Source organism: Simochromis diagramma, unplaced genomic scaffold, assembly GCF_900408965.1.
Source record: "Simochromis diagramma unplaced genomic scaffold, fSimDia1.1 OVJJ01000457.1, whole genome shotgun sequence".
In the NCBI taxonomy this organism is placed as follows: Eukaryota; Metazoa; Chordata; class Actinopteri; order Cichliformes; family Cichlidae; genus Simochromis; species Simochromis diagramma.
The window spans coordinates 1,381,549-1,408,811 of NW_024387277.1; the positions used below are offsets into that span (position 1 = coordinate 1,381,549).

The window sequence follows — 27,263 nt, forward strand, 5'->3', positions numbered from 1 at the left end:
TTCACTTGACACTCAAAATTCTAGTGTTATAGTAACGTTACTATAACACTAGAATTTTGATTAAAACATGATTTAAATGATTAAATCATGATATGCCATATACAGTCACTTTATCAGAAATGTTTTGGTAGCAGAGGAGCATGCTGGGAAATGTATCACTTATACTTCCGCACCTTGTTCCTTGTCAATTTGTGCAAAATGTCTGCAACCCCACACACCTCAACTATGTTCCTATTATGGAGAGGTTATCCGGTAGTGCTGCATTTTAATTGTGTTTAGCAAGCAAAGCAAAAATGTGCCTGTCAAAAGAGGAAGGAAAGAAGAGAGCAGGGTGAGGACAGCACCAGGACGTGAGATCTGAGCAGTGCAAGGCCTGAACGATGAAGCTCAGACGGCTGCGTAGCAATGAACCATTGTCACCACTTACATGTTAAACACGTGCACTCAAACTGCAACATGAGTGTGTGCATGTAGCAGCTGCTCCAGTGGAAACGAGCACTGAGTGAGGAATTTTCTAAATGAGAGTACTTGTTGTATGCTGACTCATCATGTCAGTTTGTGTTTTATTATGACTATATGCTGCTAGTTTTTGATTTATAGTGTGTGTGTGTGTGTGTGTGTGTGAAAGATACGTTGTTTGCTCAGGTGTAACAGGGCTCATCACAGATGGAAGTGAAAAAACAAACCCTGAGTAACCCAACAGAAATGGGACCCGTGATGGAAGAAAATCCCGGCATCTCATTTGCTTCTTCTGCATTAAACACGAGGTAACAGCACGTACATGCGTGAAAGCTAGAGACGGGGACGATCACCCACTGGTGACGCAGCCACCCCAGAGGTCCAAATCAGTCGTAGCTCACTCAGCGATCACCGTGCTGCAGCGCAATACGAGGAAGTGCGCGTGCCCGTGAGCCGGTGCGTTTCTCTTCATTTCCTGAATCCCGCTCCTGAGATTCGCAACGACATGGGAGGCCCACGGACTCCAACCAAGTGAGGAGAAACTGGGAAATGAGGCGCGGAGGTAAGGGATCCTTCTTTCCACAGACACCCAGCGAAGTTCCTGTAAACTTTCTGCCTTTTGTGTTCTGCTGTCCGCAAACGAAACCGCGGACCTGCGAGTTTAGAAGTGCTGCTTCTAAACGCTGTGAGTTTAAAAAAGCTGTGAGTTTAAAACAGAGGATACGATGCAAAAACGCTCAATAACGTTGAAACTTTCATTTTGTGGGGGTGATGCTGCAGCGTCACTATAAACACCAGTGGACCTGCTTTCAGCTGCTGCTTTGTAAAATATCCATATTAGTATTTAATCGGACAGTATAGATTAAAAAAATATAGTATACATATAGTATGGTATATGTAGTAGGACCGTGTAGTATCACCTGAGAACAGGTGTACAACCCGCGATACGCTTCAAATCACCGGCGTGCGCTACCTTCCCTCTGCTGCATTTAAGTGCGGTTGGAAAAACTTAACGGACACTACTGTGAAGAATCTCGGCCTTGTTTCACATCCAAACTGTACCCAAGCAGTGAAGGGTTTATGCTTTATGGGCGAATGTACTGATTATATGTGAATGTGTTCTGTGGGGACTATTCATAGTCAAAGGATGCTTTACCGCTTGCTGAAATGAAAATAAAGAAGGTAGAAGGTGAAGACGGGGAACAACTTGACCTTTGACTAAGGAGCCACAGTGCACCAGTAACAAATGTGCTTCATTGTGCAATGCCAGTAAGACAGGTGTTGCCTTTGTCACCCTCCGGGCATGAAAACTGTTAACATGTTTATCCCATACATACAGTTATATAAAGGAAACCGTTGACATGTCTCTGCAGACACATGCATGAAGCTGCCAGGATTTTGTATGTTTATATTTTGATAAGTTGGCATGGAGATCCAGACGACACTACTGTAACACTGATGGCGTTATATCAAGTTATCTTATCAGATGTTATTCGCAGTGTTATTCTGCATGTGTTTAAGGTTTTAGATTAGCGTTATGCATTTTGATGCATTAAACAGTCACATGAGACCAAAATAAGATGCCTCTTCTGCTCGGCCTCAACCCAGCTTTGTTTTTTGACTCGTTTTTGGTTCGAGCAGCAGTAACACGTGTCTGACGCACATCGAATGCCACCAGGAAGTCACCTGCTGGTTTCTGGACTCTGGCAGTTTGCTCAGATGCATCACACAGACACATACCTGCTGGTTCATGCTAAGTGACAGACTCTGAAATACTGAAGCATATTATTTGTCAGCTAATTCAATAAGGAGCCAATGTTGCGAACTCACTCAATGGGACGCTTGGCTAATGCAGCCTCACAAACAGGCCTCAGAAAAATCCAAACGAATGGCTTGGGTGAATTTTCACACCATGAACTTCTTAGAAACAGCTTTTTCCCCCCCCCCTTTTTTTTTTTAAGCAAAAAAGTGACTTCCACAGCTGAATTTGAGAATCGTAAAATTAGGAGTCCATGGGTATTTATGCACTTTTGGTGACAGTTTAAGGTGGCCCCTGTGGGAAATGTGTTGGCACTTGAGCATTGGCATGTATTTTTAACCTCAGATGTTGCTGCTTGGTCACGCCCGACCCCTTCTGCCTCCTGATGTTGAACGCTCACATTACTTGTTTCACACAGCAGAAACAAAAGGCTTCTGTGTAGTGCAGCTAACCATTTGCCTTGCCTCTGATAGATTTGCACGGAATTACTTATTACTTACCAACCAAATTTGTAAATCACCTGATAAGTTCAAACTGAGAGAAGAGTTTTGGCGGACACAGATAAGAGCACATCCTGCATCAGCTCGAGACAAAACACCTCTTTTACTTTGACATTATTGATTGACTCAGTGTTTTACTGGATGATTAACCACCACAAAAGATGTACTGACTATCGGATGTGGTTTGTAAGCTTAATATGCTACTCACCTACCCATAGATGCTAGTGACTATGGTCATTTCTAGTCGATGAATTACATGCCCACATGTTTTTATTAATCACACTCAGTAGTTTGTGCTGATTGAACTTGGGCCATTGAATCAATCACAGCAAATGAGCTGATAATCAGCAAGAGAGCTATGTGATCACTGCATAATGAGCTGACAGTGAATGAATAGCTTGTGAAGCCACTGAGTGCAAAGGTCATTAGAGTTCATTACTTTGTTAAAGCGACATATGTGGTGTTTTTATGGTGTTACACGGAGCAGCTTCAACTTAGAAAAAGAAGAAACCAAACTGAAATCATGTTATTCACTCTTAAAAGTAAAAAGAGATCTGTGAGCCCTCCTTAAATCTTATCCTGGATGAATCACATCTTTCTAGAAGAGAATAAACAACAAAGGCTCAGGTGTAATGAGTTGACACAAGTGAAACTAAACTGTGTTATTATAAAGATAACTGAGGGTTGCCGGTGAAATAAAGGAAATCAGTGTGCGTCGCATGTAAACAGAGACGCTGCTTATGAGCCTTGTGGCTCTAAAGAAAAAAAAAGCAGAATCAGACAGACAGAAATAAGTCATAATGAAAGCTCGGTATAGATGGCTGCACTTCCTCAGAGTACGGGTGGATGTAATGACCAAAAATAAATTCCTGCTAAATAAGGCTTCCACAGAAAGTGCAATAAAACCCCTCAGAGCTGCTCGCTGTGTCCAGCTTCCCAAAAAGCTCCGTACCACCAGAAATGTAGGAGATAGCATTTATTAAAGATAAAGTTTTACTGTGGTAGAAGAACAATGTAGTCACAGACAAAGGAGGACTTCCTGTTTGTGGCCATATTGATGATACAGACCTGGTTCTACTTTGTTTCATCTCAGGAAATGTATTAACTTTTTTGGAACAACAAATCTAAAGGTGTGTTTATCTGGAAGGAGGAATGAGTTAAATCTGGGAATTTGGTCATCTCTCTTAGATCAGTTCCATACCTTTGCGGTCTGACGTCTTCCACCAATGGGCTGAGGCCGTCGGCGGGGCCACGATGAGTGCGGACCTGCTGTTGGAGGAGCTGCTAATCAAGCGTTCGCAGCAGAAGAAGAGGACGTCGCCGCTGAACTACAAGGAGAGGCTGTTCGTCCTCACCAAGAGCCGGCTGACATATTACGATGGAAGAGCTGAGGTCGCTTTCAGTTTCTGTTCATTTGTTGTATTTTTATTTTTAGCTCCTTTAGTACTGATGAGATTATGTGATGGTGAAGCGTTCATCTTCCACTCCTACAGTACTGGTTAGACTTTAGTGAAATAACATTGATTTGTACATGATGTGACTGTAAGTCTCCCTGACATCTCAGTGGATTTTAGGGATTTTAGTTCTCAGACATTATAACAACCTGTGAATTGTGATGGATCATGAGGAAGACGAGCACCGACAATCTGATCATTTTTGCTTTTTCTTAAAGCCGACTTATTCTGCTCATGTCCAGCTCTGTAACTTTATTCTTGAACTTTATTGGAGTAATTTTGCATGATTAAAATACAAAAACAACTCTTATTTATTCTTTTACAGTCTCTCCTACAACCTGATTTAACCCCCTTCAGTTAAGGCCACCCTTACTTTAACAGAGCTTCTTCTGATTGGCTGCCTCTCATAGAAATGAATGATTGTGGGTTTTGATGACCATATTAGGGATATCCCCTCTCTATGACATCATACAGATCCAAAACCAAAATTGGGGGAGAAAAAGGACAGAAAAGGAGAGCTCGCAACAGTCAACAACGTGAGTTTTGGCTCACATACATGTAGTGACTTCATTTTGAAACTTTGGCCATGTTTTATAGGAACAAGAGACAAATAACAGACAATAAGGAGAAGCACTGGTTCAGAGTTCATGCTTACCTGGTTCTATACTATAATCCTATAGCATAGTCTGGGAATTAGATCTTTGAACTTGCCAGTGAAACATGTTTAGTATCCAGTCAGCTTACTTGAAGATGAAAACTGGAAACAGCAAGCTGGGCTCCTGTTCAGCAGTTATTTTAGAGACATTATTAGAGAGAGACGCGGTTTTCAAAGAATGCTGAAGTAAAAGCTTTCGGAGAATTCAACAACAGCAGAGATGATGCAAAAGTCTAACTTCCAGGGAAGAAAAGCATCTTTTCTTATACCAAGTTCTTTTTGGCATTTGGTCATTTTATACCAGTTTTTCATGCATGATACTTTGGATCAAAATATTGCCTTTTAAAAAATGACTTTTCTTCTCTTTTTGGTACATATTGTAATTTTGCTTTTGTGGTACCTTTTTTTTCCTCCTGACTTTTAACCTTTGAAATGGTGATTTTTAACCTTTTGGTTAAATAAATAGCAGCTACATGTGGGTGTTTCATCAAAAAACATTAAAGTCATTTGAGTCAGCAGTAGCTCTGTAATGTTACACTGAGCCAGAATAGTCATTTATCTCTTTTTATATTAAGTTAAGCTAATGGTTCCGGTTCATTTGTACTGCACAGGTGTGAAAGTGTCATCAATCTACATTCTTTTAATATGATTTATGCCCTTCAACTGTGAAACTGAAAATGTCTGTTTAAACATCTCGTTGGTTCAGGTAGCAACACCCTGTTTTAAGCTGAGTGTTCACTTTCAGTTTTTCCAGGAATGCCCACACAGCTGCATACAGGGCTCTTATCCCAGTTTAAATCAAAAATTCTGCTGAAGGAAATGAGTTACATGTCAAATTAGTTCAACAATCATTTGAATACTGCTAATGTGCAAATATGCTATGTCAGCACAAAATGTCCAAGTGTCTAAGACTGCAAGTTGGATAATATTACAAAGACAGCAAACATTAAAAAATGACATGATGTTTGCATCAACAGAAGAAGTTCAAGAGGGGCTCCATCGAAGTGAGTCGCATCAGATGTGTGGAGATTGTCAAGAATGGAGGAGGGGTCATCCCCTGCCAGAACAAATACCCCTTTCAGGTACAAACACACTACCACCCTCTCACCTGCAACCAGAGAGACCTCTTTCTTTATATGCACACTGTCGAGTTAATGAGTAGTAATACAAATAGACACAAATGCAGTACCATTCTTGAGTTGATCAATAGTGGGTCAACGTCCCTTTTATGGGACAACTCGGACTTTCCACCATTTGGTTTGAGAACTGAAGAAGCTTCTCAGATGAGAGGTGAAACGTCTTCAAGAAACTTAAAGAAGTCCAGTCACTTTCTTGCTAAGCCCCTTGTACAAATTAAAATATTACATCATTTTGGACCTCTGACCTTTTCTTGATGGCAAAATAAGCTCAAACTTGCTTAAATGCTTAAATTTTACTCTGTTTGTATCAGGAACATTTAGGAAATGACACTGGTATATCTGGTATATGGGGATTTTAAATATCACATTATAGTTTACATCCAATTATTATGCCAAATTTAACCTGTAACCACACTTTTACGTTTCACATCTGCCTTTTTTTCAAGTTGAGTCTGAGGTGTGTTATTCTTGTTGCATTATGAACCTCCTAAGTATGTTTAAGCTTTCAGACTGCTTCTTGTTTTGTTGTAAGATTAAACTATGCCTATGCAGCTTTGAAATCTACATAAAACTGTGTTAGCAGACAGATCTGTGTGTTTGTGTCCAGGTGGTGTACGATACCAACACCCTCTATGTATTTGCTCCAAGTCATGAAAGCAGAAGTCGATGGGTCCAGAGCCTCAAAGAAGGTCAGTCCCTGTTTTGTTCTGTGAAAAACTAGCAAATGCACATATATACAGGGGTAGGGTATGAAAGCTCATACTGGGAGTTTAGACATCTGAAGTACTGCAGAGATGTTTTTTCACACTTTGAACCACAAAGCACAAACTGGTTTTCACACATGCAAATACCTTCCAGCACCCCTGCACTGTTTCCATTGTTCTTGTTGTTCCTGTCATGAGAAATTTAGCATTTATTTTACCCAACAGAAGCGCTGTGTGCTGCTTAGTAATTTGACCTGATTTCTCAAACCTCAGAAGTGCAATGGTTAGTTCACTTTTCTGTCTTATAGTTTGAACTGTGTATCATTACTGATGTTCTTCTAGAGGTCACAATGGTCTTTTTATTTTGTTGATCTTTTTATTCTAAATAATTTAATTCTCTTTATTTAAACAATGCAAGTATCAGTCATTAGGACTAAATGGGTGCATCTCAAAGTCTTTCATAGGAAATAGATATCAATGAGTATAAATACAAACAGTATCATTATAGGTTAGGTGGCTGGTTGCAGTATAGATCAAAAACACCAAGTTAGGAAGGGATACTCTACATATTTCTGCTTCAACTGTGAATGACAGCTCTAGCCCTCCTGTTGTGTTCACCCCCACCCTTACTTTAGAGCTCCGGTCACAATTGGCCGGTCTGTTTTAACAGCTCTTAAATTAACATAAGAAACATTTTTCACCACCAAATTCAGTTCAGTGGGTGGGTCAATGGGTCGTAAAGTGGGTCTTTCATTTTGCCATTCAGTGGATAATTCAGGGGGTCAGAGGCCAAAGAGGGTCTCCATTCATTTTCTATGGCTATTCACTTTTGACCGGTAACACAACAGATGTAACAAAGTTGATAAAAACACTCAAAATTCAACGAAAGAGGTGCTCATCACTTTTATATGTTCACGTGCACAGTGTGGAGGATGTCATAAGGCCTCGAGTCAATCGGATGTAAAACACAACATTTATGAGTTTTTTTAAATTTGTAAATCAGTCAGATTTGACCCGAACACAACAGAAAGGCTAGACTTGGGGACATCATTCAGGAAATTCTTCTTCGACACTATTATTCAGTTTATTCAGTTTGAAATTGAAATCGCTCAAACTTTCTTTAATTTGAGCATCTTCATGAACAAGTTGGATGAAATCTTTAATAATTACACGTTTTTAAATGTAGCCTCACTTTCGCATGGACTGGAAGCAAGTGGACAGTCGATAAAAAAAATTGTGTCATGGACTGGTGTTACTTTTCTTTCATTATTTATACTGAAATTATGGAAAAGGTAAAGGTCTGGAGTTGATTCAAAAAGATGTTTTTACATTTGAAAGCCACAGTCCAAATGAAACAGACAATCCTAAAGCTGCCAAAATAAATTAATCAGAGATCGGGAACCTTAGAAATGACCACATCAACATCAATCTGGTGCATATTGAGAATGTTTTTTTAAAAAAAAAAGATAACATAAAAACACCCAGACGGTCACACGAGACTACACTGGTAGAGGATCACAGGATCCTTAGCATGATAAAGACAAACTCTTAAGAACATTCAACCTAATGAAGAGCATCCTCCAAGTGGTAGATATTTTATTTTCCAGAGAAAACTTGGTAAGAGAAAATACTGAATGCAAGATTTATGAACCATGAATCATCCTTAAGAACGGAAATGCAAAATTAAAGTAGTAAAAAAAAAATCTGGACCAGCCAAACCTGGACAGAATTGCTTTTTTTGAGCAGGTGACATTAAAATGAACTCGTACCAGAAATATGGGGGAAAAAAAAGTAAGAACAGGGCTTGGAATGATTTATGATCTGGAGTATACAACAGCATCTGAAAACATGTGGCTTACAGTGGCAATAGGTCACTTGCATTTAGTAACGATGTGGGGAAGGAGCTAGATGAAGGGATTCAGTCAACTGCTGCAAAGTTGACTTCATGCCGCTTGGAAGCACAGATAGACAACAACCCAAAACCTCCAGTTAAAGAAAACCAAATGTTTTTAAGGTAAAGGAGTGGAATATTCTGCACTGACTGAGGCAGGAAGGCCCACAAACGAACAACTGAAAACAGCTGCATTAAACGTCTGGCAAGGGATGACAAAAGAGGAAACCCATCCTTTTGTGACAGTCATGAGTTCCTCACTTCAAGCTGTCACTACAACTGTGGCTGCAGTTTAAACATTTCACAAAATGCTTTTGTTCATCTCTAAATTAAAGCTAAAGTTCTGTACTTCAGCTGCAGCTTTAGTGATGGCGTATGCAGTTTATCAACCTAACTTTATATACAGCTTATCAAGGAAAACCAGTCTCAGATAATCTAGACGTAAAAATTCAAAGAGAAGCAGCAGGAAAGACCTGGTTTTGTTGAACTTTTGTGTGTTTGTGTGTGTGTATCCAGAGATCAAAGACAACGCAGAGGTCTTGGTGAAGTTTCACCCTCAGTTCTGGCAGGATGGGTTGTGGCTCTGCTGCCGCCAGGCAGAAAAACAAGCACTGGGGTGCGAGCAGTACAACCCGTTAGAAGACAGTAAGTGCCTGACGCTCATGTTTGCTTTCTGTGCTCCATCTAGACTTCCTGTCTCTTGACTTTGTTATTAACTTTATGGTTAATAACAAAGTGATTAACTTTATGGTTAATAACAACCTGTGGAAAAATAATTATCCTTCAAATGGAGCTTGTAACGAAGGCGGGCTGTCCAGAATGTCTACAAAGAAGCTGCAAGGCACACACTGCTTCAACCAGCCCCCCTCCAATGAAAATGATGCCTTTTATCCATGTTTAACAGTCACGAGTTCATGAAGAACAAACCAGTCTCATAAACCTGTGGGGTGACACTTTGACCCAGATCTGAAGCGATGTTTAGCTTACATTAGCCGCACATCTTAGCTGTCTGCTAAGCTGATGTCCTCGCGCTGCACTCATTTTATGTCAGCTCAGTGTGAGCTAGCACCAACCACATCACATCAGTTGCATAATACTGGAAACTAACTAACTCCAAAATTCTACCTCAGTGTGTTAACATTAAATGCTACAGAACTTTATAGTGTCTTTTTGGCTCACAGTTTTGGCCCCCGAGCTTCACATAGAATCCACAACATGTGTGTAAATACCAGTTTTCATATTTGCTGAATAATTTGTGTATTAAAAATTCATTCTGTGCATTGTATGCTGGAATAGAATAAAACAGAAAGCCTTTTTTGACATTGTATTTATGATACAATGAGCTTTCATGTCCCAGAGTAACAGTTGCATGTTACATTTTTAGATCATGATATCAGCTACACCACAAAGCCACGTGCACATAATGTGAACGAGGTAGCTGTGCTATAAAGTGTCCGAGTCCACATTGAATGTGCAAATCATTATTGTCACGTGACATAAAAATAAATAAATACGCTATTGCCAAACGTAATTGCTCGTCTGCCTTGAGTAACACCCCATTATTGATCCAAAGGGTTCAATATGATGTCAGCCCACCCTTTGCAGCTATAAGAGCTTCCACATCATCCACACATAACTCATCCATGTCTTTATGGAGCTTGCTTTGTGCACTGGTGCACAGTCATATTTGAACAGGAGGGTGCCACAAACAAACTGTTCCCACACAGGTAGGAGCATGAAGTAAACGTCTGTGAAATGGGACGGTGTAGCCTTCAGATTAGCGTCACCGCTGTCTTGGTGGAGTTTAATAAACTCAGCCGTCTGCTCCTTGCTATCTAAAATATAACAGGACACTGGCGTAAATTCTCGACCGCCTCACACTTCTGTTTAATCAGTTTCCTGTTTCTGTTTTCACATTCAGCTATCTAATCCAATAACTTTTATCTCAGCCAAACCGATTTAGTCCTGAACAAATAAAACACTGAAAAAAGCCAAACTAGGTTGTCTAAGTGACTTATATATTACGTTTAACCTGAGTAGCGAAAGACCGTGGTGATCTGAAAATGATGTGTGCCGTTCTCTGCGGCTCTAGTGACCCTCGAGCTCCCGGCGAGCTCTCGAGCTGGTGAATAACAGACGTCTCTGAAAACGTCGGAGGACTTTTGCAATTATATGATATCTTAATTAGCCAAGCAGATATTTGAAGTTTACACAGCTACATTCTCACTTGAAAATTTGCTAAAAGTCATAAGAGTAGAAAGAGTAATAAGAGTAATATTAAAACTTAATAGTGGCAGTTTTATTAAAACTTAAAACTGGAATTGGCTGGGCCATGCTCTGAATTCTGGGATATGGTGGGCCACAAAGGACACACCTGACCCATCCTTCAAATTTGGGGAAAAGGAGGACGCATTTGTCAGCTGCATTCGGAGGAGTCTACAAATTTGGACAGCCTTCATCGCGTCGCTGTGACGTAATCAGTCTACAGATGCGGCCTCAGGAGGATGCAGCCCATGAATTTGGACACCCCCAAAGTTTGGAGGTCAGCAGTGACTGACTCTGCAGAAAGTTGGCGACCTCTGTGTTCTGTCGTCTCCGATCGCTTCCACTTTGTGATAATACCACTAACAGCTGACTGTGGAATATTTAGTAGCGAGAAAATGTTATTACTGGACCCCTGAGAGCGACCCATTCTTTCACAAATGTTTGTAACAGCAGCCTGCATGCCTATGTGCCTAGGAGACTACAATAATTTTGGCAATATATAAAAAAAATAAACATAAAAACATATAGTGAGAATGTAATTCCAACAGAGTGTTTGAATGCAGCACACCTGCTTTTTGTAAGAGAGTGGTAATGGCCTTATAGAAGAAACTGTTCATGGTCTATTAGTCCTAGTTCTCAGTGTCTGAGCCAGTGACATGAGGACAGATGTTACAGGTCCCCGGTGGCCAGAGTGGCCGCAGTCTCAGGCAATGTTTTGGCCTCTGGTGAGGTAACAATATCTAGGAGAGAGAAGGATGACAGCCAATAATTTTGTGGCCTGTGCTAATGACCATTTGTAGCCTCTTTACACTCTTTGTCAGCTGCTGGGCAACCAGCTTACCACACTGTGAGTCAGTATGTTAAAATACTCCCTCGTGGAGCGGTAACAGGCCACCGGCAGCTGAGTTGTACTTGAATAGCATTTAAGTGCCCCAGATAAAGCCTAATAGTTTTGTATAGTCACACACACAGTTGAAGCTACAGTGCTTCAATAAACCAACCATTTCTTTAAATGTAAACCTTTGAGTTTGCAAAGTGACTCCAGTCATCAGTGAAATGTAGCGATAACTACATTAATACACTTTGGTAGAGTACCTCAAACTCGTTCGCACAGTAAGTAGAATACATTTGTAAAAGTCGGTGAACCTTTCACAGTAAAGGTTTTCAGATAAAACTGAGTTGCTCCGTTGTCATGGTTATTTTATTACATTTTGAAACCCTTGATTCACCAAGTGAGAAGACAAAAACAGGAAATTACATTTATAGCTTAAAAGTTGAGGCGTTGACTAGTGCACTGCGCCGCAGTGATGTGGCTGATCAACAGCTGTTGATCAGCCACATCACTGGTGACCAGAAGCAGAAGGGTCAAGAGGTCAGTGTGAACTGAAAGCAGAGATGATGGTGAAGATGAAACTGAATGCGAAAATGTAAAAACTTCATGCTTGACTCGCTGTTTCTGTTCCTTTTTTTTTTTTTTTTAGTTTCCAGAAAACCTCTACCCCCGATTCCTGGAGAGAAGTGTAAAAAAGAGAGGGTAACCACACGTGCACACACACGTGCACACGCACACACACACACGTACTACCAATATATCAGTATAAGCCAGGAGCTGCAAGCCTGTAGTCACTCCTATTCCTCCTCAGCGTCGGAATCCTCCTCCTGCCCCCCCGACCCCCGAAGATGATGAGGAAGACGATGAGGAGGCTGAGGAAGAGGAAGTGGTCGTGGCTATGTATGACTTCCCCGGCATGGAGCCTCATGATCTGAGTCTGGTGAAAGGGGAAGAGTATGTCATCGTGGATAAGTGTGACGTCAACTGGTACAGGGCACGCAACAAGTATAAGTGAGTTCATGCTGTATTTCTGTGTTTTACCACCTAGTTTCTCATGTCTTTGTGTGTTGTGGTGATGTGGTAGTTTGTTTGTGTTTTTTCACAGTGAGGAAGGATACATTCCAAGTAACTATGTAACTGAGAAAAAATCCGGAAACTTGGTCCAATATGTGTGAGTGTGTTAATCATTTCCCAGTTACAGTTTGAGTTTAATGGCTGGCTGAATCCTAATGTCTGGACCTTGTTAATACAGGGTTCTTGAAATTTGGCATTTACTGAGTCTACACAAGCACACTTTCTATGGACTGAAAGCATGGCCAACCACCAAGCAGTTAAACACATGTTGGGAAAAGTAGTCTTGGGCAACGCCACATTTGAATTGAGTTTGATATGTGGTTATTTGCTTAAGTTAACTGTGTTTACTTAATTACATCTTACAGGTTATACAGGTTTCCAAAGTTAAAGTGTAGATTTCTGATCAAAGCTGTGATAGTTATATATTTAATAGTTAGACCTTTATGATAAAACCAGCAGCTGTATGAGTAGAGGTCACACACTTGCATTGTGTTGTATTACTGTCCTATAGACAACTTCTTAAATCTTACAATTTGATCTACAAAATTAACCCTTTAAAGCCGAACGGAGCGGGCACGCTCCGTTTTGCGTAACAGTTTTTAAATCCCTGTAGCACTGCAACCACTTAAGCTAGCGAAATAATTTTTTTTGAATATGAAACTGGAGGAGTTGTACTTATACATCTTATACCATCAGCTTGCCCTACGTCACAGTTTCCTTCCACATATAGCTTTGCAAAAACTGCATAAAAAGCACTTGCAGCAACAAAAACATAATATTCCAGAAACATGCTTTGCCGATCCGATCAGCTGTTTGTAACACTTCCTACATTGGAATAGACGTAAGCGCCAATGTCCGCCATTACCTGCCCATTTTTGCGGAAAATGTTTTTTTTTTTTTTTTACCTTCAGGGCCTTATAAGCCTATACTGGTGTTTTTCAAATTCATGTTAGACTTTATGCTTTTCTGTATAGTTTCTGGGATGCTTAGAACTCATATTGCACTGCTGGAAATAGTTTATTTTGATGCACATGCTGTTTTTTTTTGTTTTTTTTTTTTGCAAATTTGCATCATAATATTTATTTTCGTTTTTCCTGCAGTATATACAAATTGGTGTATCTCAAAAATAAAATTATAAAGACACTCAAAATAAATTTCCTGTTGTTTGAAACAATTTTGTGCAACTTTTTTGTATTTACAGTTTTGAGGGATAAACCTCTTAAATTTCTCTAACTAGAAATATATGTATAAAAAACAGAAAAACAAAAACAATTTTCAATTGTTTTGTAGTTTTTTGCAATTTTTTGCAATTTATGTAATTACTATGCACTTAATGCATACACATTAATAAAGTTTGGGCTACAATGGTTGTATTGATGTATAGCAACTTGAAATGCTCCCAAAAATGGCACTACAGCATGTAAAAATATAAAGATTAGCTCTGGCGAACTTGGTTCTATGGTAGGTCTTAAAGGGTTAATAATAATAATAATAATAATAATAATAATAATAATAATACATTTTATTTAAATAGCGCCTTTCAAAGCACCCAAGGACACTGTACAACAGATAAAAACTGGAAATATCTTCTATTTTTACCATTGTGTATAAAAGTTGATTAAAAGTTGATTAATTAAAGTTGATTAAAAAGTTGATTAATTAAAATTAAACGAATCTTGAACATTTATTAACAAAAAATGCTAAAAACACTATAAATGAAGTGAAACTAAACCAAAATTGAAACTCTCATGGTTGACTTTCAGCTTTCCTGAGACACCATCACAATGTCATTGGTGAAATAGCAAATCCAGGTTTTGCCACTGTAAGTTGATCAAAAACTGTAGAAGAGAAATTTCGATCATTTGGAGGCTGATGTTGTACTCTTGAAGTAAATGTATTTGCAGTTGAATCGTAAAGTTTACTGTGAGTCATGCTATCTTCCAGTAAACGCTTATTTCACTCTTGATGTTTGGATTCAGCCAGCTGATAGTGCTTCACAAAGCAGGCAGAGCACTAGAGTCTCATGTTGTGTTTTCTTTGTTTGTTCCAGCTGGTACAATAAAAATGTCAACAGGAATAAAGCTGAGGAGCTGCTGAGGAAGGAGGTTAGGCTCTCTTTCCTTCCTTTGGTTCTTTGTCTTTATTCCCTCCCTGTTTATACGTACTTCTATGATTTAGAGACAGTGATATTAGTGATAGCATTTTGCTGAATGAAATCTGTTCTTAAGAAAACACAAATTTAGATATTTTCAGCCCTTCCAGTTTTCTGGATTCTTTGACTAAGGTGACTGAGATAACATAAATTACTGTTGTGTGGATTAGAAAAGTCTTGAATTTTAAACTTGTGGAATCCGTCAACCTCTTAATAGCCACCAGGCAAACTGTTTAATGTTAAAATGGGTTCTACTTAGCTACAGTATATGGTGTCCACAAACTAGAAAATGTTAGATTTCAGTCTAGTCTCATGCATTTTGGCCTTTCAGTTTTTCTTTTCAAAGTATTTACATTTAAGAGTTCCACACAGGTTAGCATTCTATTGTAAAAGAGGTGGATGTTAATCAAATATAAGGCCTGATCATAGATGGTTGTCAGTGACATGTTCTGGTAACTGTTTTACTGGTGAAACTACAAAGTTTAGTCTGCAAAGTTTCAGGCATTTTTGCTCTTTGCTTTCTATGATGTCAGAAAGAAGGGATATCTCTAATATGGTAATTACAGGCACACTTTCACAGCTGAGCAGCTGGTGTGTTTAATGAACGGACCCAAAGGCAGACACGGGAGAACTGAACTGAAGTTAAACAAAAAGCGAGCCTTTATTGGGGCTGATACACAATAAACAGGAAAAACAAGCCGAGATGAAACTTGGGCAAAACTAAACTAAACCTAAACTGGGAAAACTAAATAACTCTGATAAACTGTGAAGAGGCTGAGGAACTATGAATCAACTATGACAGCAATGATAACTATGACAAGAGGTATATGAACACACCACCGAACAGAGGCAGCAATATAACATAGCTAACATTAACAGTGCAGTGAATCCTGCTTGAAGCCGTGATATTCAGGACTGCAAACCGAGCAGCATCACTGACTTTCAGCTTGTTGTGTTTGTGGATATATGACTGACTTTAATTATCCATAAAATCATCAGATTCTCTGTAAAATTAAAGTCAGTTATTGAACTGCGAATATTTAAACGTAAAGGCTTTAAAACCAAGTTAACGCTGCAAGTACAAACATCGCTAATGTCACATAACTTTGCCGACATGTGGCCAACAGTAATGTTTTAATGTTCTTCTTTATTAAACATTCACACATAAATAAGTGACATCATATTCAGCACTTACTATTAAAAGTTTACTCTTCGGCCGCCCCGTTTCAGCCATCCGCTGTTTTTTTCCAAAGAAAATATCCACACCCACCGCCGCGCTATGAATTGTGGGATATATGGGACCATGAAGTCTACACCGGACTCACCCCTCAAATTGGAGTACACTTCAAATTGGGACAGCCGTCATCGTGTCGCTGTGGCGTAATCGGTCTCCAAATGCGCACTACGGAGCGTGCGGTCGCTGGATTGGGACACAGCCAGAGACACCACAGGGGAAGTAAAACAAAACGCATAGAACGTGAAGACACTTGACTCTTCAAAAGGGGAAACAGAGATGTAGACATGACAACACAGGCTTGACAACATGAAACATGCAGACAAGAAATACATAAAACCTACTGTGAACAGCTGAACAGAAACCCACCTGCTCAGCTCTTCTATATACAAATAGGTAGAAGGTTGGCTTACAGGGGGCTGAGCTAAAATGAATTATATCAAACTAAGGTTGAATGGAGTGTTTTTGGTTTTTTTTTAAATCTTTTAACAAGCCCTATGTAGCCGAGCCATCTGGGGTTAGTTAGTTTTTGCCTGTTTGGAAGGCTCAAATGGAAAATCCTGAAAGAGGAAAAACTGCAAGGTCAAAACTTTATTTTGTGGCTGAAACAACCCTAGCCCAAAATCTAGTCTGTTGGTGGCCTGGTGTATGTTGGGAGGTTAAACAAAAATCTTATTTAGTTTTCAGCCTTTGTCTCTGTGCCATGCCCTCCAGGATAAAGAAGGAGCCTTCATTATTAGAAACTCCAGCACCCCAGGAACCTACACTGTTTCGCTCTACACCAAGTCTTCAGGGTAATTCTGCACATGTGTGGTAGTTATAAGTTTTATGTAATAAAAGCTGGTACAACTTGATTTACACTGTGGTTATGTTGTATTTGTAGGGATGGAGGTGCAGCTATTAAACATTACCACATCAAGGAGACACAAACCCTACCAAAACACTTCTACCTGGCTGAGAAACACCTCTTCAGCTCCATCCCAGACCTGATCGAATACCACAAACATAATGCAGCAGGTAACCAACACACAATTTGTGTAGACTATTAAACAGTGACTTAAGCTAAATGCATTACGGTGCTTTTCTGACCCTCTGAGGCCTAAAACATCAATGGTGACAGTGACGTGCCCCAGACCCACCCCCTAACACTAACCCTGTGTTACAGAGATGGGACGAAGTACTGTTCTGGTAAAAATATAAATGATATTTTATGCATATCAGCTGATTATTTATTTTGATCCTGCTTTTCAAAACTCAGGAGACTTACTTTGGTCGCCCTGTCCGCATTGGGTGGCAAATCCCCGCCAGCGTACTCGATCAGCTGCGGCTGGCCTCATCCCATGCAATGTCAAAGGCATGTAAATCATCAATGAAAGTCCTCCACCTTTTTGTATGGGCGTGGCTAGGGATGGGTATTGATAAGATTTTAACGATTCCGATTCCATTTTCGATTCTGTTTAACGATTCGATTCCTTATCGATTCTCTTATCGATTCTTTTTTTTTTTTAAAAAGGAGAACACTAAAGTCGATTAGCTTAGAACTGTGTTTTATATCTTCTCTTTGAACAAGATAGAAATTTAGGAGTAACATGGCCTTACAAACCCAACAGTGAGATCTTAAGAGATCCACAGCCTGCGGCTCTTCAATGGGGTGTCACAGGGTCCCCAGGAAAAAAAATGTATATGTAAAATAATAAAATAAATATTCTCCTGTAGCAATAACAAAGTTTAACATAAATTATTCTGTAGCAATTACACAAGAATATCCAGTAATGTCCCTGCCTACAATTAAACACATTCACTTACCAAAGTGAAATCGGGGGCATCTGCTGTGGCAAATGGGTGCAAGCCTTTTACCACAAACTTAGACACTGCTCGGTGACATTCGTCTATCCTGGCCTGAAAGGAGACGCTACCGGTAGACTGCAGCGAGAACTGCCAGCATCTGAGCCAGACTCTGTCTCTCTCATCATGGTTATCTAAATACAACGCACAGTAATAGCAGGTTTTGTAATAAGGTAAATCGCGCTAACATAATATGCAATGCTAATTGATTAGTTACCTGCAGTATTAACGGGAGAGGACGTGGAAACGCTACCGCTGCTGCTGGGTTGAGCTTCGCTAGTCCGGAGCGGATCAAAAACACGACATTCGTTGAAAGCAATCGCGTGTTTTTTGAGCAAATGCTTTTGCATGTTCGTAGTGTTTCCTCCCTTTGATGAAATCTCTACTTTGCAAGTATTGCACGTTGCCCTGTTGTCATCCTTTCTCATAAAGTGTAACCAAACTTTTGAGCGTTTGTGCCGCTCAGGCGCCGTGTTTCCTACTGGGTAAAAGACGCTACTCAACGTGATGACGTCATTCGGGGCGACTGGAATCGATAATGGAATCGTTTTTAAAAGTGGCAAACGATTCCAAGGAATTGAAACAGTGGGAACCGGTTCTCAACAAGAACCGGTTTTCGATACCCATCCCTAGGCGTGGCCTGGTTTGCGTCTTCCATGGGGAGGGTTCCACGTGATGGCAATCTTGGGCAGTCTTTGCGGGAATTGGCATAGAATGTGACCTCCAAAGTGCACTGTCCGCTAAGTCACAATGCCATGGAGGGGACGTGTTGCAGTCCGATGGTTGCTCTCCGACACACAACATCATTCATGGCCAGCTTCTCTGTTGCTTGCAAGGATGCTGCCCAGGTAGGTGAATTGATTCACCTCCTCCAGTGGTTGCAGTGCTACCATAATGGGGTCCTGTGTTGTCATGTAACCAATCCTCATGGCCTTGGTCTTGTTCCCACTGATCCACAAGCCCACTTTGGCTCTTGCTCCAAGTTTGATGTCATGGTTTTCATGTTCTTCTGGACGTCAGCCAACACAGCGATGTCATCCATGAAGCCGAGGTCCTTCAGACGTGTTGGTGGATGCCAAGGTATCCCAAAGCCATCCATGGCCATGGCAGTCTGCAAAACAAAGTTGATGTTGAGAAGGAAGAGTAGGGGAGAGAGAATGCACTGGTTCAGGGTCTCTTTGAAGTGTTCCAGAGGGCGTCTTCTTCTTGTTTGGTCAGCAGCAGCTTGACATTTTTTTCTTTGACAGGTACTCGCTGCCCACTCTTTGCACCAGTGAGTTCATGGACAATGTGATTGAGGGTCTTCGTGTCAAACTCAGGAGAACAAAACCTCAGCAGGGAAAACATTGTTGGGGTTTTCTCTGTTGTAATCGCTGTAAATCAGCTGATTATACTTTGCACTTTTTCAGTGCAACATCTGCTGATGGCTTAGATGAGCCTTGTCCAAATGGCTATTTTCATGTAGTCAATGCTTTTCAAGCTAATTTAGTGAACTTACAATGTTTTTCCTGAATACTATCGTTATGTTTACTGCAGGAAGAAACTCTAAAACTTTGTAAGGAGTGACAGCGACGAGAGTGAGAGAAAGAGAGAGAGAGTTTTGAGACGTGAGAGATATGTGACTTTTAGCGTGTTTGGAGTCTAAAGTTAGTTTGTTGTGTTGTGTAGTGTAATCGATAGTTTTGTTTTGTGTGTCAGAACAATAGTGCAACTGCTGAATATCACAGTTGCTGCCAAAACAGCCACCAAAGACAGATTGCAGTGTAAATGCTGTCTCCAGGTAGAAAACAGGAGGAGTGATACACCTCCTGCTGTCAGGCCTACAGGTATCAGACTTGTGATGTTCTTCTTTATCTTACAGTGGACAGAAATGATGTTTTGGACTGGCACAAATAATTTGAGTGCCATCTTATTTGATGCAGAACACCTGATTGTTTTGTAAATACTGAAATGTTAAACCAATGCTTTTTTTAATTAACATTAAAAAAAGCTTTGGTTGCATTTTTAGGTAAATAGCTGCATATAACCTTTGTTGTTTGCAAAACCTTCGTTTTTAAAATTTACAGTTTATATTTGCATTTCAAGTTACAAAAATCATTCGGTAAACATGTTTGTGTTTTTTACAGTGTAAAATATCACTTTTTTCTACTCAGATTTTAAGCCTTTAGTCTGATTTCAGATCAATTGTGTTAATACAATATGTCAAAATGAAAAAATAACTATAAATTCAGACATGTGAGGTTGTGCTGAAAAGAATGATACTAAAGAAGGAAAGGTAAATATTTTTTAAAGGTAAAATGTAGAAGTAAAACGTAGTTGAAAACGGCCAATTGTACCCTGGACCTGGTTAAACATTTTTTTTTAAGTATCACAATAGTTACTTTTCTTAGTAATCAGTTACTTTTATAAAATTGGGACTCAGTTACATTTTGAAGAAGTAACTACTAACTATAACTTTATTTTTCCTTTTTTTGTTTTTTTGCCTGTCCCGTTTGGCTCTTTTGCCATCAGAATTATTGTCTAAAGGCAAAGAAAGATGCCCAACGGATTTACTTTACCAAATTGCCAAATTTACCAAACTAACAGAGGGGCAGCCGTGCCACTGTCCCAGAAAGAGCTGAGGAGAGTCCCAGATGAGGGCTCACTCAGCAGCTGCGGAGCAGAAGCCAGGGGGGGTTGCAGTGACGCGCCCGTGAGCTCCGCCGGCAGCCAGCTGTGCCTGAGTGACCGAGCCCCAGGCCGAGAGGCCGGGGGCACCCCACCTCCGAAGTGGCCCGAGCGAGCCCCAGGCTCCAGGCCCCGATAAGCGGCCGCCAAGGAGTGAGCCGGTGTGTACCTGGACGCCCATCCCCAGACACAAAGAACCACCAACGCACCGACACCTGAGGGAGTCCGCCACTGGCAGGGGAAGTGGTGGTGGGGGGAGATAGGCCTCCAAACCTTGGAGGGCCTGAGATGTCCCCAGAGAGGTGGCGTCTGACACCCAACCTGACATATAGACACAGAAATACAGGCACACACAGATACAAACATCCATTCCCACCCTCATGCTCTCATATGCACTTACTCCACACTCAACTAACGTGGAGACAGACATAAAGAGACGCTGTACACACGATCACACTCCCCAAGCGTACTCTACGAACCGGGTCTAGGTACCCTTGCCCCTGGAGGGGGGAACTGCACCCAGACCCAGGTGGTGTTACCCTTTTCCCTGCGGTGGGGAGAGGCAGACCGCCCCGACTCCGCAGCAGCAGGGAGGCCCCACACTCCAGACCGCAGTCGGACGGCCAACTCCTCCTCCTAGCCCCCCCGCTCCAGCAGGTCGCAGAGAATGGGGGTGAGAGAAGACTCCAAACCTCCCTCCACCCGCTCATTGTAGTGTTGATGCATGTGTGTTCTAAGGTGCATTTAAAACCCAGGAGGGCATGGAGCTACCTGCTAGAGAGCAGCAGGTAAGCGCATAGTCCCTCCTGATAGCCCTCAATGTCTACGTGTATTTAACATTGAGAGGTGGGCAACGATGCCAGGGGTGGGGTGTACACCCTGATGGTCTTTTGGAATCCGTGTAGCGTGCCCACCCCCAAGATCCTATATGTATGTGTAAGGAGAGTGTGACTAATGTGAATGTCTAAGTTGTGGGATAAAATTGAGGCAGAGGCAGCCAGAAGGGGACGGGGGGGGGCTAGCCTCGCCTCCTCTGCACCCTGGTGACATACCCCTACTCCAAGGCCCTGCATGTGTGGGTGGTTGTGGTGGAGCGGGAAGAGGTTTCCTAACTATAACTAATTACTTTTTCAAAGTAATTTGCCCAACACTTTGCAATAAATACTATAATATGATATGATATATAAACGTATTAATGTAGAAAGAAATTGTTTTCTGACAACATTAGATTTGGCTGGAATTGAGAATTATTCTTGCAACTTATTGAAAGTTGTGTCCATCCATCCATTCATCATCTTCCACTTATCCAGTCAAGGATACTGTATCCCAACTGCAAATCTGTAACAGGGGTTAAATTGTGTACAGTTTAAAAAGAAGTTCTTTAGGTTCTTTGTACTTACCAGTTTCAGTTTTAAAGAAAATTAATATTACACAGTACTTAGACTTAATTCGAGCAGTTTTATCTCACTACTGAAAGTAGTGTGTATAGTAGTAGGATATTGCACGGTCTTCACCTTACAACATAAAGTGCCTTGAGGCAACTGCTGTTGTCGCCCCAAGGCAGGTCTGCCATCGCGCTTGCTTTTTCTAGTCACAGGTCAAGAGAAGTTCAGTTCATAGAGTGATGCAATCGTGCATCTGAGAAACGGTAGAAAGTTCGAGCTCGTTTGCACAGTTTTCTGAAAAGAACAATTTGTGAACTTATGAATTTGTGCTTATTTGTGTCGACTGCTGCCATCATGATAACAGTTTAACTCTGACAGCTGAGAATAAAGGCAAAGCTTTGAAGTATCATTTAAGCCTCACCTATACCGATCTAGATAATGACTCAAAAATGTTGAATGTGGATAAATGTGACGGAAAGCTTCCTTTTCTGGGCTCCCCTCTTAGCCTATCATGAAGGGCTCTCTGGTAAAGTTTACATTTATATCTCTCTAAATGTCTCTCTTAGGTCTTGTAGCCAGGTTGAGATATCCTGTTGGAAAACAAGACAAATCAGCTCCATCCACTGCTGGCTTCAGCTATGGTGAGTCTTTACGATGAACTGTGTATCTTTAAATAAATAATGCTCTTTCTTTTTTACCCTTTTTGCTCTTTATTGAACTAACATTAAAAATTAACCATTGCTTGATTGATGCTACCTTGAGTACAGACTAGAGTTTACTCAAGAACGACAAATATCATGAACAATGTCTTGGTAGGAGTTATCGTGTGCTCTTGTAATGTTTGACATTTTTTCCTTTCAGAAAAGTGGGAGATTGACCCCAATGAACTAACCTTCATGAAGGAGCTGGGCTGCGGTCAGTTTGGAGTAGTGAGGCTCGGCAAGTGGAGAGCTCAACACAAAGTGGCCATCAAGGCGTTAAAGGAGGGAGCCATGTATGAGGAAGACTTCATTGAGGAGGCCAAGGTTATGATGTAAGTAAGGAAAAGGCCAAAGTCATACTGGATGAGGAAATGGTGTGAGAAAGAGGGATTTTTGCAGGTCTATTCAAAAACAGCACAGATGAAGTCGTCCTTCACCTGTTCTACCACCTGGTGGAGTTTAAAAAGTCCTACAGCAATATTTCACCTACACCTTATCTATGTGCCTCCATAGTTTATAGTGGTTTACAAATTCACCTCATAAGTGAAAGATTCCAGCTTTGTCCTGGGAGACGACACATCCTTTCACTGTGTGAAAATCTGCTACATCAAACATGTGGAGCTACCTAGTGTGGTGACCGCTTGCGAAAAAGGGAGCAGCCAAAAGGAGCTTTCCTTATCTTTTCTCTGTCAAGTAGAAGGTTGTCTCAGAACAAGTAGAGAAATGATGAAGCAATCAAATATGATAAAGGAGGAACTGAAATCTGTAACCGACTCTTCACATTTGAGCCTCTTTGACCAATAAATATTTGAAACTGCTGCTTGGAAAATGTCATTTCCATTTTACAAAACCAACTCCCCTCTCCAGGAAACTGTCCCACCCCAAACTGGTACAGTTGTATGGGGTGTGCAGCCAGCAGCGGCCAATCTACATTGTCACGGAGTTCATGGAGCAGGGCTGCCTGTTGAACTACCTCAGGCAGCGGCGGGGCAGCTTTAACCAGGGGTGCTTGCTGAGTATCTGTTTGGATGTCTGCGAGGGCATGGCACACCTGGAAGCCAACGGCTTCATCCACAGAGACTTGGTAACTTCAAGCTTGGCTTGTCGTTGGGAAACTGTTAAATCCATCACTAAGTAAATTGAGCTGCTAAGTACTTTTAGTCATATGTTTTGATTCCATCCTCTTCTGTTGTTCTTCGTTTTCTAAAGGCAGCCAGAAACTGTCTGGTAAACGACTCTCTAGTGGTGAAAGTGTCTGACTTTGGCATGACCAGGTACAAGTTTCCCTCCAGTTATAAATGACTCGCATCAAGTCAGCAGATAGAAAATAAAAGCGTCTGATATCACTAAATGGTTTAAATGCAGATACGTGTTAGATGATCAGTACACCAGCTCATCGGGCGCCAAGTTTCCTGTGAAGTGGTCACCTCCTGAAGTCTTTAACTTTTGCAAATACAGCAGCAAGTCGGACGTCTGGTCATACGGTGAGCTGGAACATTTTTCCACTTAGTTTAACAGACAGAAATTGTCTCAGCGCTCATAAAAAAAATTGCCTCTCTGTGTTTGGGTCTCCAGGTGTGTTGATGTGGGAGGTCTTCACAGAGGGTCGGATGCCATTTGAGCAAAGCCCCAACCATGAGGTGGTGACATTAGTTACACAAGGTCATCGCCTGTACAGGCCCAAAATGGCCAAGCCTGCCATCTATGACACCATGCAGATGTGTTGGTATGAGGTGAGTAAAAAATGGGAAGTAAATTCTTCATATGAGGCTCTTTTCTTATAATTTTTAATTTTTTAAATGTATTTTTTAGCTTTTATTTTTATATTGATAGTATTTTATATTATTTTACTTACTCAATCTGAAAAATGTTATAAAAGTATTCAAATTAATATGGTCTAGTACACCGTATGCCCCCCTTTAGACTCACCGCTGTTCAGTTCCATGTAAAATAGGATGGCTGTCATCAGCCTTCAGCAAGCTGTATAATTTAAACATGATATCAGACCATGTTAAAGGTTCTTCTGCATATTTTTATACAACATCTGAAAGCTTACTGCAGATTTTTCTCTTCATAAAACAAATGGCGGTGGATGGAGTAACGGCTCCGCCTTTTTTGCACTTCCGGTGTGTAAACAGACTCCGGCTCCACGTTAAACTGTGGCAGTGTCATCATCGCTGCTGTTGTGTTATGAGTGTTAATGTTTAAAGCTGGAGGCTGTGTGGGCTTAATGTTGTCAAACTTCTTATTCACACATTGCTCTGAAATACGTTCGTATTGCAGGTCTGTTTTTAGTCACGAATGTGGGTGAAACACTCACGTTTCCATGGTGACAATGGCGTGCTACCAAGCCTTGCCCTAAACGAAGCATCAAAACAAAGATTTAGTGCTTAGAATTTTTTATAATCATCTTACTCTGTGAATAGTTGCAGCTCTAGATTACAATAACACTTTACCTTGGAACACATTGCATGAAACACAAAAATCATAATGCGATAATTTGTTTTGTTTTGCTTTTTGACCTCTATTGACCTCTTTAGCTCAGCTGATTCTAACAGTGGTTTACTAATGGAGAAGTGAGAGCGCCTCGTTGCCCTGGGATTATGTGTCAATCATTGTTATGAAAATATACAACAACGCAAACATGAATGACTAGAACAAGGAAAACTCCCAAATTTTTTTTAATTGAGTTTTTTGGTACATGCACAAAAGCTGAACATTGACTCATTTAAAAATGCTTTTTCATATGGATAATTGGAAATGTCTCGTGATACGAGAACCCATCCTCTTACATGATATAAACATGTAAAAGTCCTGTATTCAAATATCTTTTGTCTTTTCTCTCTCTCTGCAGAGGACAGAGGACCGTCCCTCATTCGCCAATCTTTGCGTAATGATCTCCGAAGCTCTGGAAGACGACGAGGCAACTCCAAACTGACCAATCAGCTGCTCACACCCTCCATGGCTGCCATTCAGGAGCCACATCTAAAATGCCATGCAATGGTGCTTTATTGTGATTGGAATGGACCGATGAACTAAATGGGGAGGAAGGACCAATCGCACCAGTTCTAAACTCATTCTCCGCTCACTAAATCACATCAGCTCACAGCCATGAACACCTGCACCAGCAGTACTAAAGACAAAAGTTCACATCACATGTTGGTGGTATTTCAAGATGACTCACAGGGATGAACTGACAGCAACAATGAAGACACATAACGACAGGCTCTGCATGTACGATGCATTATTTGCTGACATGTTTCCTCCCACTCAGACACGAACAGGAAGCCGTTTGGTCAGAGACCTGTCAGCAAGAAAAAGCCACAGAAAGTATTTTTTTGTCAAGCTCAAGTTTCCATTAACTTTATACTCATTTGTGTTGCTCTGAAATCCATCAGGTCTACAGCAACCCATCTAGTGTCAATGTTGGGTTTGTTCTGACCCATGCTAAATAAACAAACTTTTCAAATAGTGAATCTCATTATATTTGTTCTGGTAAAAGCTTTTCCATTGTTTCCTAAATAAAATAGTGGATTCTAATGAAACCCTGACCCTAACAGTAGAGGGGTCACCATTGAACTAACCTTTTAAAGTCAAAATATGGAACGTTTGCTTTATAAAAACTGCTCTCCCAAGTCTTTGAAATTCAAATCACAGGATTGTGTTTCGTGTTGGGGCTCAGGTTGGGGTGATGATGACTGATGACCTAGACCTCACAGAGTTAAGGGAGTTACCCGTGTGTGCTCTTTATGTTGTGTACTTCCCCATCACCTCCCACACATGTATAATGCAATGCATAATATTAGAGTACTGTAGAAAATAAATAAATAAATAATTGTGCTACTTTTACAACTAAAAAATATAATAAAAGTTATACTATGTCAACATGCTGCAAGGCCAGGTTTCATTCTGTGATAACAAACATTGTATTTAGACATTTAGACTTTGACACAAGTTTGACATCAACGTCTTCAGAATAACATTGATGACAAATTGCTGACAGTGCATACTCTTCTCATAATAAAACTGCTGAAATACTCCATATTATTCGTATTTACGCAACCGAGGAAGCGTTCCCAGTTTCCACAGCCATTTTCACGTGACAGGAGTTTCGGTGATAATCTTGAGAGTGGTAAGTTAAGTCTTCTTGCTGATTATTCAGTGTATTTGTCCTTTTTTAATATTGTGTGTGTATTACATTTAAAATGTAATCTTTAATCCTCTTGAATTTTCACAGCTTTTTATATTTATGTGGACAAAAAATGAAATCATTCACCAATGCTAGAGAATTATATTTCAAAGCATTTATAAACTTTTGTGACGGCATTTTAGCTCATTGTCATGGTCGCCGAAGAATGAATGAGAAATGCAAAGTCAGAACATTAAAGTATTTTATGGGTATAAATATTTAACTATTAAATATATAAAAATTTAACTTAAGGTAAATCATATACATGTAATGTTAAAATGCATATATACTTCAAATTATCATTCAAATGAAAATGTATTAAATTGAACACTGATGAAGTTGGTCTGAACAAAGTATT

At 40.5% G+C, this 27,263-nt stretch overlaps 1 protein-coding gene across 1 annotated transcript; it reads left to right on the forward strand.

Annotated features, from left to right (window-relative positions):
• Positions 1–219: 219 nt before the first annotated feature.
• On the forward strand, positions 220–26,030 carry tec (tec protein tyrosine kinase). The gene is made up of 19 exons (XM_040002807.1): positions 220–502; positions 629–1,021; positions 3,907–4,110; positions 5,805–5,909; positions 6,574–6,655; positions 9,078–9,206; positions 12,308–12,360; positions 12,470–12,669; positions 12,764–12,829; positions 14,783–14,837; positions 16,833–16,912; positions 17,002–17,135; positions 22,582–22,656; positions 22,877–23,048; positions 23,584–23,800; positions 23,926–23,990; positions 24,082–24,200; positions 24,292–24,449; positions 25,571–26,030. Exons 3-19 carry the CDS (start codon positions 3,973–3,975, stop codon positions 25,652–25,654), a joined length of 1,932 nt encoding a protein of 643 aa, XP_039858741.1. The 5' UTR covers positions 220–502; positions 629–1,021; positions 3,907–3,972; the 3' UTR covers positions 25,655–26,030.
• Positions 26,031–27,263: the final 1,233 nt, after the last annotated feature.

Bases quoted from the DNA above. Each gene is read 5' to 3' on its own strand.
- tec (XM_040002807.1), top strand. From the start codon at position 3,973: ATGAGTGCGGACCTGCTGTTGGAGGAGCTGCTAATCAAGCGTTCGCAG. The intron at 5,910-6,573 runs GTACAAACACAC...GTTTGTGTCCAG, and splicing joins AGAACAAATACCCCTTTCAG to GTGGTGTACGATACCAACAC. The intron at 12,361-12,469 runs GTAACCACACGT...ATTCCTCCTCAG, and splicing joins AGAAGTGTAAAAAAGAGAGG to CGTCGGAATCCTCCTCCTGC.